Below are 11883 nucleotides of genomic sequence, written 5' to 3' on the forward strand. Positions count from 1 at the left end.
TGATGGGAGACGGAGGGGGTGATGGGAGACGGAGGGGGTGATGGGAGACAGAGGGGATGATGGGAGACGGAGGGGATGATGGGAGATGGAGGGGGTGATGGGAGACGGAAGGGGTGATGGGAGACGGAGGGGGCAGGGACTCGCTCTAGGAATTTAAATTTTGGCTGGGCAAGGTGGCTCACACCTGTAATTCCAGCACTTCAGGAGGTCAAGACTGGTGGATCTCTTGAGGTCAAGTGTTCAAGACCAGCCTAGCCAACATGGTGAAACCCTGTCTTTACTAAAAATACAAAAGAATTAGCCAGGCGTGGTGGCAGGCCCTGTAATACCAGTTACTGGAGAGGCTGAGGCAGGAGAATCTCTTCGACCCAGGAGGCAGAGGCTGCAGTGAGCTGAGGTCATGCTATTGCATTCCAGCCTGGGTGACAGAGTGAGATTCCATCTCAAAAAAATGAAAAAAATAAATACTGGAGCCACCTTAGAGAGGTGTGGGGGCCTCTAACATCTAGGGGGTGGGCCGAGGGGAGTGGACAGAAAAGTGTTTGGAAGAGGCGATTCCAGGAGCTGAAAGGAAATCTAGGAAAGGGGGAGAGACGTCGGGAAGGAGGGAGTCTGAGGGAGGGAGGCCAGGTTCAGTGAGTGTGGAAGCGTCCCCTGGCTTGGCCACGTGCAGATCCCTGGTGATCAGGAATGCAGAGGCCTTGGCAAAATGGAGAGAGACGGATGATTGACAGCTGAGGTCCCTGAAGCAGTGGAGAGATGGGATCCAGAGCCCAGGAAGAAAGAGCCCCCCTCCCCGCCCCTGGGAGCCTGAGAGGCCGAGCGGGCAGGGACACGTGGACCTGCTCAGAGGGACGGGGCTGGCTCTTCCCATCTGGAAGCCCCGGACCTCAGCTGCATCCCTGAGCCGACAACTCCTGTGCTCTGGGGCCGGTTTATCCACGTGCGGTCCCACACTTGCGGCACCCCGCACCTCTGCCCTCATACAAGCCCTCACACTGCACTCCAGCTGGAGGAAGGGCCCTCGCTCATCCAGCACCCAAGCCAGGAACCAGGAATCATTTGAGACACATTCCTCCACACCTTCCAACTCACCTTCCACCAGAGCCCACGGTTCTGTCTTCAGAACTTCTCAAACCTGAACTCTTTTCCAATTCTCTACTGGGTTCCAGATTCAAAACTGCCTGCTCCCAATCTCCGGCCTCCTTAGCCCATGCTCCATGTGGTCATCAGAGAGATCACTTTTAACATGCAAACCTGCTTCAGTCCCCACATAAAACCCTCCACTGCCTCCCTGGTCCAATCCCAGCTCCCTTATGTGACAGTCACGACCCTTTTTTTTTTTTTTTTTTTTTGGAGACAGGTTCTCACTCTGTCACCCAGGTTGGAGTAACATGGTGTGATCTCGGCTCACTGCAGCCTCCACCTCCGAGGCTCAAGTGATCCTCCTGCCTCAGCCTCCCAAGTAGCTGGGACTACAGGCACACGCCACCACGCCCAGCTAATTTTAATATATTTTTGTAAACATGGAGTTTTGCCATGTTTTCCAGGCTAGTCTTGAACTCCTGACCTCAAGCAATCTGCCCACCTTGGCCTCCCAAAGTGCTGAGATTATAGGCATGAGCCACTGCACCTGGCCAGGGCCTTTCTCGGTCTGGCCTTGTCGCCTCCCCAGTGGCTTCTTGTACCACTCCCATATCATGTTCCACGCTCTGCCCCATCTCTCCATCTGTAAAATGGGCTAATCACAATCCCTGCCCCATGGAAACATTAGGAAGGTGACATGGTTTGGCTGTGTCCCACCCACATCTCATCTTGAATTGTAACTCCCATAACCCCCATGCGTCATGGGAGGGACCCAGTGGCGAAAACCGAATCATGGGGGCAGTTACCGTCATGCCACTGTTCTCATGATAGCGAGTTCTCACGAGATCGCATGGATTTTTTTTTTGAGATGAAGTTTCACTCTATTTTTTTTTTTTTTCCTGAGATGGAGTCTTCCTCTGTTGCCCACGCTGGAGTGAAGTGGGGGCATGATCTTGGCTCACCGCAACCTCCGCCTCCCGGGTTCAAGCAATTCTCCTGGCTCGGCCTTCAGAGTAGCTGGGATTACAGGTGCCCGCCACCATGCCCAGCTAATTTTTGTGTTTTTAGTAGAGACGGGATTTCACCTTGTTGGCCAGGCTGGTCTTGAACTCCTGACCTCAAGTGATCCACCTGCCTCGGCCTCCCAAAGTGCTGGGATTACAGTCATGAGCCACTGCACCTGGACGTAGTTTTGCCCTTGTTGGCCAGGCTGGAGTGCAGTGGCACAATCTCAGCTCACTGCAACCTCCACGTCCCAGGTTTAAGCATTTCTGCCTCAACCTCCTGAGTAGCTGGGATTACAGGCACCCGCCACCACGCCTGACTAATTTTTATATTTTTAGTAGAGATGGGGTTTCACCATGTTGGTCAGGCTGGTCTTGAACTCCTGACCTCCCACCTCACCTGATCCGCCCACCTCTGCCTCCCAAACTGCTGGGTTTACAGGCGTGAGCCACCACGCCCAGATGACAATTGTTTTTTGAACACCTACACATTTGCCATGTAGTGCCTTTGCACGTGGCTGTTCTCTCTGCGTGGGATACTCCTTCTTCCTTTCAAAACAAACAATCTCTTGCCCATCCTTCACATCTCAGCTCAAATGTCCTTCCTCCCAGAGGTCTTCCCTCAGGCTCCCCATTCTTGAGGTGCCTCTCGTTGGTCATGCTACCCACAGTTGCATTTTTACCTTTCTTCAAGTCATCACAACTGAAGCCAGCGGGCTGGAAGTTTGTGAGGACAGGAACTGGGATGCCCCTCCGCGCCACTGCATCCTGGACCTGGTATAAATATAGATAGTGAGAATCGGTGGCATGGGGAAAGCATGAAGAACAGAGATTGGTGCTGGGGGATCTTCGAGAGGTTGTTGCCTTAGCTCGGGTGAGAAGTGGTGCTTGGAACTAGGGCAGGTGCGAGGAACTTGGAGAGAAGAGGGCAATGGGATTGACCAGGAGGGGAAACCCACTCGCAGGGCGGAGTGCAAAAGTTAAAGAGGAAAGAGGCCGGGCACGGTGGCTCAGGCCTGTAATCCCAGCACTTTGGGAGGCTGAGGTAGGCAGATCACAAGGTCAGGAGATCGAGACCATCCTGGACAACATGGTAAAACCCCGTCTCTAGTAAAAATTCAAAAATTAGCCTGGCATGGTGGCATGTGCCTGTAGTCCCAGCTACTCGGGAGGCTGAGGCAGGAGAATCGCTTGAACCTGGGAGGTGGAGGTTGCAGTGAGCTGAGATTGCACCACTGCACTCCAGCCTGGGCGACAGAGCAAGACTCTGTCTCAAAAAAAAAAAAAAAAAAAGAGAGAAAGAGGAAAGAAACATGAAAAGCAGCTCAACACTCAAAGACAGGTTTATTTCAGAGAATAACCCTGAGAGGGGCTTCTGGCCGATTTTGGTCAGGAGCATTCTCTCTTACAGACTAAGGATATTTAAGGGTTTTGGAAGCAGGGGGCTTATCATAGATTCAGAATATTTCTATGTGAGGGAAAGTTGATTGCAGGTTGGAATGTCTCTGGTTTCAGGGTTGGCATCTTTCTGGTTGGCGAGGCATTCATCTTGGGGTTAGAATGTTATGTTTGTGGTTATGCTGACATTAGCCATTAGGCTGATGTTTGGGGGCTAGATCTAGGTGGTTTTTTAATCAAGGGAAACTTAGACTCGTGGCATTTGTCCAAGATAATGACACTCCTGCTCCGTCACGGAGGACAGAGGAGTCGTCACGGAGAAGGAGGAGCTCAGGCTTGATCAAGTGGGAGGAGGAGCACAAGACAAGGCAGGGGTTGAGTTTGCCATCACGCTGTCATGCTGTCCCAGAAGGGGCTTGGAATGGAAGTGCGGGGCTGGGTGGAGGCCGGTTAGAATTCCGAGCGGAGAAGAGAACGGGACCCCAAGAGGGCACTACACAGAAAGAACACAGAGAGGCAGGGGCACGCCTCTGAAGCTCAGCTGCCTCCTCAGGGAGGGGGGCTGCATTGCCAACCTCCCAGGGTGATTCTGAGGCTGAATGAGGAAATGTAGGTATAGTCCCTAGCAGGCTGCCGGGCATGAAGTCAGCTCATCGTCATCATTTTTATCACACTTAACTGCATTTTCATGTTGAACTCAGGATCCTCAAATAATCAGAAAATAAACTAACCAAGTGACTTCCCTGAGGCCCTGAAATCAGCCACACCATTAGACGACTCCCGTCTGTGCCTGTTCTGAGGGGCAGGGACACAGGACCCCCGAAGAGGCTTGGCCCCACCTCCCATCAAGTCACCCCAGGACCCTCCTAGGGTTCCTCTCTGTCCCTGAGCTCTCCAACTCCCACCTCATTCATCTTAACTAGGCTCAGGAAGAACCCAGCTCACTGAGGAGGAGTGATGCATCAAATCAGGGCCCTGTGAGGCCACATGTGGCTCCTCCCCAGTCCTGGTCTCACGGGACAGCCTCAAAGTGTTTCATGTTTCTGTGTGATCCCAGAAGCAGCTTGATTCAACAAGGACGTGATTTGGGTGGGAAATGGAGGCTGTGAAGACAATGTCTTCTTTTTTTTTGACATGGAGTCTCTCTGTCACCCAGGCTGGGGTGCAGTGGCATGATCTCGGCTCACTACAACTTCCACCTCCCAGGTTCAAGCGATTCTCCTGCCTCAGCCTCCCAAGTAGCTGGAATTACAGGCATGCATCATCACGCCCAGCTAATTTTTGTATTTTTAATAGAGACGGGGGTTTACCATGTTGGCCAGGCTGGTCTCAAACTCCTGACCTCATGATCCACCCACCTCGGCCTCCCAAAGTGCTGGGATTACAGGGGTGAGCCACCACGCCCGGCCCACAATGTCTTTTCTGTGGCAGGGTTGGGGGTGGGGAATGCCCACAGAGGAGAGGAGGCAGCTGTGTCAGGCTGCAGAAGGAGCCCCGGGGACTGTCTTGGGACCCCAATGCAGCTGCAGAGCTGAGCTTTGCGCTGGGGTCTGGAGGGGCCTGGACCTGGTTCACCCTCTCAGGCCCTCGGCCTCTACCCTGCCACCTGCCACCACCGCCCTGCCATCACCACCCTGAGAAGTGCCAGGCTTTGCTGGGTTCTGCTCCCAGCTGTCCCCAGCCGGTGAGGGACAGGTGTGGTCAGGGATCTGCACAAGAGGCCCGGGCCACTTCTCCAGGGGAGCCCTCTTCCTCTCCCCTAGAGTGTGGGCTACCATGGGCACAGGGTGTGTCTGGGACCCAGGCTCCGGCCGCCCCAGGGCTGCCTGCCGAGGCCCGCACAGCTGACCCGCAGCCTTCCCGAGGCCTCTCCCTGCTCTCTCCGCAGTCTCGGAGTAGCCTGCAGCAGGGGAACGTGGACGGTGCCCGGAGGCTGGGCCGCCTGGCCCGAATGCTTAGCATCACCCTCATCATCATGGGCCTCATCATCATCATTGCCGCTGTGACCGTCAACTTCGCAGGTAAGACCCAGCTCCGTGGGGCGGAGGGAGCCAGCTCGCCTGGTTGAGGGCTGCGCAAGGGCGTCCCCAGCCTCGGGGGCAGAGGTGGTTCGTTCGGGGAAGAAGGGACGGTGGGGTCACGGCCTTGTCTTTGAACTCCAGAGAAAGGGACCCAGTTCCCAGCAGGGACCAGTGGAGTGGGGATGGGCGGCGGACTTGTCTTCTGCCTGGAGAGCAAATCAGGTGTGGGAAGAGCACAGCCTCAGAGTCACAGGCCAGGAGCTCCAGCCTCCGCTCTGATGGCCCTGGGGCCAGGCGGGTGTCCCGACGGCTGAGCCTGGGGTCCCACGTATCACGTATCCCACACAGCGCCGAGCCTCCAGCACACAGGCTTTGTGAGCAGCACCCGAGATAATGGATGTGACTGCGCTTTGTAAACACAGGCATCCCCGCACAGCCGCCGGGGTACACCAGAAAGCAGTGCATAGGCTGGGACGCAGAAAGTGACCCTCCTATGAGCACCCGCAGGCGGCCGGGTGAGGTCCTCCAAGCAGGGGAACCATTTTATTTTTTTTTTGAGACGGAGTTGCACTCTTATTGCCGGGGCTGGAGTGAAATGGCCCAGTCTCGGCTCACTGCAACCTCCACCTCCCGGGTTCAAGTGAGTGATTCTCCTGCTTCAGCCTCCCAAGTAGCTGGGATTACAGGCACCCACCACCACACCCAGCTAATTTTTGTATTTTTAGTAGAAACGGGGTTTCACCATGTTGGTCAAGCTGGTCTCAAACTCCTGACCTGGTGACCCACCTGCCTCGGCCTCCCAAAGTGCTGAGATCACAGGCGTGAGCCACCATGCTCCATCCTTGTTGTTATTATTATTATTGAGACGGAATCTTGCTTTGTCGCCAGGCTGGAGTGCAGTGGTGCAGTCTCGGCTCACTGCAACCTCCACCCGCTGGGTTCAAGCAATTCTCCTGCCTCAACCTCCCGAGTAGCTGGGACCACAGGCACATGCCACCATGCCTAGCTAATTTTTGTATTTTTAGTGGAGGCGGGGTTTCACCATGTTGGCCAGGATGGTCTCGATCTCCTGACCTGGTAACCCACCCACCTTGGCCTCCCAAAGTGCTGGGATTTCAGGCATGAGCCACCGCGCCCAGCCAGAGCGGCAGACCTTTCAATCAGTCCCGGAGCTAAGCAGGGAAAGATGTGCCAGCAGTTCTACGGCAGAAGTCCCAGGGCTGGTTGGGACCGGCTCCGTTAGGGTTGCATCCCACCCCTGGACTGGTCACCAAGGCCACAGTCCTCTCATTGGCAGGAGTTCAGTTCCTCTAAGAGCCCCAAACCGAAGAGGGCCCCAGTCCTTTGCCTTCCCTGTGACTTTCCCACTGCAAACCAGAAACCCAAGCCCTCCAAGCGGGACAGGAAGAGCCCACGTTCTGAGCGCTGTTCTGCCGTGATTGTTTTTTCTCTACAGTTCAGAGGAAATGAACGGAGCAGGGAGCTGGGCTCGCAGAAGCCGCCTGGCCACCGGGAGAGCTCTGACCCACGCCCCCCACACCACGGGAGGGCAGGGGTGACCGCCCAGCATCTGCCTGTCCCCACGCTCCAGGAGCACAAACTCGGCGGGAAACTCCGCGGTCCCCCACTGTCCGCCTACACCGAGGGAAGGCCTGGGGTCGGAAAGCCTGCGGGCGACTCGGTTTACTCTCACCGACACATCCTGGACGTCAACCCCAGCGCCCCGGCTCGTTTCTCATTCCCAAAACTTCCTGGGTTCTACAAGCCATGAAAACTGCCAGGACGAGGAAAAAACCCAGCGCCCCACCTGAGACACACCGGCAGGGAGGGAAGCCACAGAGTCCCCCTCCGCCCCGCCATCTGTGGACCGGGAGCAGAGATGTGGGGCCTCGTCCTTTGCATTTCCTCAGGCGGGGACAGAACAGACTGTTTCGCATGCTTCCTGCCACACGTGCGCTGTGATCCCAGCCTGGGCCCGGGTGGGCAGAGGCGGAGCTGGGCTGGCACAGGCCTGACCCCGGCAGGCACCTGGGCTGTGCCGCTCCCTGGAAGGAGGCAGCCGCCTCGCTTCATCCTCCGCTGTGTCAGTGAAGACGGGACAGGGGCAGGGACGGCGTGACCCACACCCCTCCTCCCAGACGTTTCAGTGTCGGGAGCACTTCTCGAGGACTCTGGTCCCAGGATGTCTCCCAGGAAAAGCCCGTCTGCTCCTCCTCCTCCTCGTGCCGTGGCCCGGGGCACTGACCAGAGCTCCCAGGACCTGACCTGGCCAAGGTCAGCCAGCGGGGAGGGCCAGGGTCTGCGCACTGGTCCTGCCGTGGCCTCTGCAGTGGTCTGCGGTGCAGCTCGCAGCCCCGGGCGGTGAGGCTCGGGGGGCTCAGACTTCCAGCCCAGCCCTATGCTCTGTGCTCTGAGCTTGGCCCTGGGCCCCTGGCCGTCCTGGAGGAGGTTTTGGGGCCACCCCTGGGGGGACTTCCAGGGGACCCCAGGCTGTCGGGGGCGTTTGTGCCACCTGCAAGGGTGTGGGCCAGAGCGTTTTCATGGGGTCTGTTGTTTCTCGACAGTCGTGGGACAAAGCGAAGGGCTGGGCTGAAGGCCCCGTCTGCACGGGAGTGGGGGGGCAGGTTTGGGAACATACTCGCGCGCAGAGCCTGGGGCCTGGACGCCACAGCCTCTCTGTCCTAGGACCTAATGCAGCCCCAAAAGGAGCCAAGCAGGGCCCTGGCCTCCTCCCTGGCTCCAGTGCCATGATTTTCCCTAGACTTCCTTCTCCCTGCTCCAGGCTCCAGCCTCAGAGACCTCTCCTGCCCCCGCCTTCCCTCCTGGTTGCCCCTCCCAGGTCCTGGTGAGGGTGCTCCAGGCTTTCCTGCCGCGGGAGGCCCCACCTCAGCCAGTCACTGCCTTCTGGGAAGGGTTCCCAGCCACAGCCAGACTGGCCCAAGGCTGTTGGAGTCGGTGTCCTCTGAGCCCCATCAGGACCCTCCTGCCGCCTCTCCAGGGCCCTTGTTCATCCCTCCACCCTCCTTGGAGGCCCAGGGAGGGAAGAGCAGGTCAGTACAGAGGTTCTGTCTACAGGGAGGACCCTGGGTCTGTGCACAGCTGGAGCTCTGAGCCTTCCAGACAGAGCCCATGTGACAGCAGATGGTGGGGGTGCAGGGCTTGGGGGTGCTGGGTTCAGGGGTGCTGGGCTGGTCCTCTGAGGCTGGTGTTCCTGCATCAGTCCCCCACCTGCGGAATAAACCCCAACCTCTCCTGGTCATACAGCAGGGATGGCTTGGGTTTTCTTTGCGGGATCTTGGAGGCTGAAATAGATGCCCCTACTTGTTGGGGGAGGGAGCACAGAGTGTTTGTGCCACTTGAGAAGTCATGTCACACGGGGAGACCTGAGGTGGGTGGAAGTGGCCTGAGCTCTGGAAGGAAGGTGATGAGACGGTGGTTTCCTGGCAGGCCCCAGGGTCTGCGGCCTCAGCCAGTCAGGGGAGGAGACAAAGGAACCGAGGCTTGAGGGACTGTCACAGGGGATCATGATACCAGGACTCCAGGTGCCCTTGGAGCAAACACATGCCCAGACCTTCTCACACGCATGCACAGGCTCCGCTGAGCACTCCATCACACACACACATACGCATACACATGCACACACACACACGCACACACACAGACTCCGCTGAGCACTCCACACACACACATGCACACACACACACACGCATACACATGCACACACACACATGCACACACACAGGGTCCACTGAGCACTCCATCACACACACACGCACACACACACGTACACATGCACACACAGACCTCTCTTACACACACACATACACACACACAGGCTCCGCTGAGCATTCCATCACACACACACATGCACACACACACACGCACACACATGCACACACAGACCTCTCTCTCTCACACACACACACACACACACACACACAGGCTCCACTGAGCACTCCATCACACACACACGCACACACACACGTACACAAGCACACACAGACCTTCTCTCTCTCTCACACACACACACACACACACACACAGGCTCTACTGAGCACTCCATCACACACACACGCACACACACACACGGACACATGCACACACAGACCTCTCTCACACACACACACACACACACACACACACACACAGAGGCTCCACTGAGCACTCCATCACACACACACACACACACACAGACCTTCTCACACACACATACACGTGTACACACACACAGACCTTCACACACACATACAACCTCACACACACACGCAGACCACACACGCAGACCTCTTACACACACACGTGACCTTCTCACACACACATACATACCTGTGTACACACACATTCACACACACCTCACATACACACAGATCTCACACACACACACACACACGCAGACCTCACACATGCAGGCCTTCTCTCTTACACACACACACAACCTTCTCACAAATACATGCACACACACACAGACCTTCACACACACAACCTTCACACACACACACACACACACCACACACACACACAGACCTTCTCACACACACACACACACGCACGCACACACATGCATGATCGTTCACACTGAGAACCCAGGGCAGCCGCAGGCCCTGCTTAGGGGAGGCCATTGCAGACGCCCCAGGAAGGGGCAGAGCCAGGACATGCTTCCACGCCGAAGAGGGGGACTGAGAGTTTCCTAGGGCGCCAGGGACAGAGCTCAGAGGCCCCCCAAGTGTGTGGAGGCAGCGGAGGCCCGCAGAGCACAGAGCAGGAGAAGAAAGCCATTCTGGACACCAGGGGACCCGGAGGGAGGGTCCCTGCAGCCCCTGCCCCATGCCTCATGGAGGCTGGAGGGGACAGTGGCCCCAGTGTCCCGGCTGCACCGTGGGTCCAGCCACCACCTGGAAGAACTGGTGTCCCAGCCTAAGTCACCAACCCAGCCGATCCCCGGGTCCCACAGGGAGGAGCAAGAACTCCCCCCACACGCCCTCCGCCACCTACACCCGTGACGCTGCCGTGCGTCTCAGCATGGAAAGGAATAAACCTGAGCATACACGCTCACCTCGGCCTGTGTGTTTGTGCTGCTGGGGTGGAGGGGGTTCCAAACAGTAAGAGCGCGATCGGCCCACTCCACCCACGGCCCCAGGGCCAGGCTGAGGCTGGGCAGCGGGAACCTGGCAGCGGAACCTGGCACACTGGGGCTCCATGGCCAACGCGAGGCGTTCCTCGGGGCAAGTCACCTGTCCACTCCGGATGCAGTTTCTCCAACTATAAAGCCAGGGGTGAAGCCAGTCTCAACTCCTGCAGTCCTTTCTGCACAGATCCCAGGGACAGGCGAGAGTTCAAGACCAGCCTGAAACGTGGTGAGACTCTGTCTCCCAGAAAATTTAAAAATCAGCCAGGCGTGGTGGTGCACGCCTGTGGTCCCAGCTACTCAGGAGGCTGAGTTGGGAGGATCACGGGAGCCAGAGAAGTTGGAACTACAGTGAGTAGAGCCGTGACTATGCCAACACACTCCAGCCTGAGCAACAGGGTGAAACCCTGTCTCAATTTTAAAAAGAAAAATAAAAAAGCAGGCCAGGCACAGTGGCTCTTGCCTGTCATCCCAGCACTTTGGGAGGCCAAGTCAGGCAGATCACCTGAGGTTCGGAGTTCAAGACCAGCCTGACCAACGTGGAGAAACCCCATCGCTACTAAAAATACAAAAGTAGCCAGGCATAGTGGCAGGCGCCGGTAGTCCCAGCTACTTGGGAGGCTGAGGTGGGAGAATCACTTGAACCCGGGAGGCGGAGGTTGCAGTGACCCGAGATGGCGCCACTGCACTCCAGCCTGGGCTACAAGAACGAAACTATGTCTCAAAAAACAAGCAAACAAACAAACAGCAGGCTGGGCACAGTGGCTCACACCTGTAATCTCAACACTTTGGGAGGCCGAGGCGGGCAGATCACTTGTGGTCAGGAGTTCAAGACCAGCCTGGCCAACACGGTGAAACCCCCGTCTCTACTAAAAATACAAAAATTAGCCAGGCATGGTGGCCTGCACCTGTAGTCCCTACTCTGGAGGCTGAGGCAGGAGAATCGCTTGAACTTGGGAGGCGGAGGTTGCAGTGAGCCAAGATCACACCACTGCACTCCAGCCTGGTGACAGAGCGAGACTCTGTCTCCAAAAAAAAGAAAAAACAGCAGTATCAGAGGGCAGGCTCCTGGTCCGTGTCCCATAATTTGCAGTCACTGTAAACCCACGTGGCAGTCCCTTGAGGTCACTAGCATCATGATCCCGGGGTTCACACTGGTAAGCTGAGGCTCGGCGAGGTTCGGGGGCTTGTCTGTATCCCCGGCACACAGAAATGAGTAACGCTAACCTGACCAGACTCCCAGGCCTGT

The 11883-nt window shown here is 56.9% G+C and overlaps 1 protein-coding gene across 1 annotated transcript in view; it reads left to right on the top strand.

The window, feature by feature from the left end:
• TRARG1 (trafficking regulator of GLUT4 (SLC2A4) 1) overlaps positions 1–7361 on the top strand; it is an 11602-nt gene extending 4241 nt beyond the window's left edge. The window contains exons 2-3 of the mRNA XM_032263516.1: positions 5377–5509; positions 6966–7361. Of these exons, the coding sequence (XP_032119407.1) occupies positions 5377–5509; positions 6966–6979 (147 nt within the window). The 3' untranslated portion in view covers positions 6980–7361. The remainder of the gene's footprint in view (positions 1–5376; positions 5510–6965) is intronic.
• The last annotated feature ends 4522 nt before the right edge of the window (positions 7362–11883 follow it).

The sequence above is a fragment of the Sapajus apella genome, unplaced genomic scaffold, assembly GCF_009761245.1.
Source record: "Sapajus apella isolate SASKATOON/1434 unplaced genomic scaffold, GSC_monkey_1.0 scaffold136, whole genome shotgun sequence".
NCBI classification, from domain to species: domain Eukaryota; kingdom Metazoa; phylum Chordata; class Mammalia; order Primates; family Cebidae; genus Sapajus; species Sapajus apella.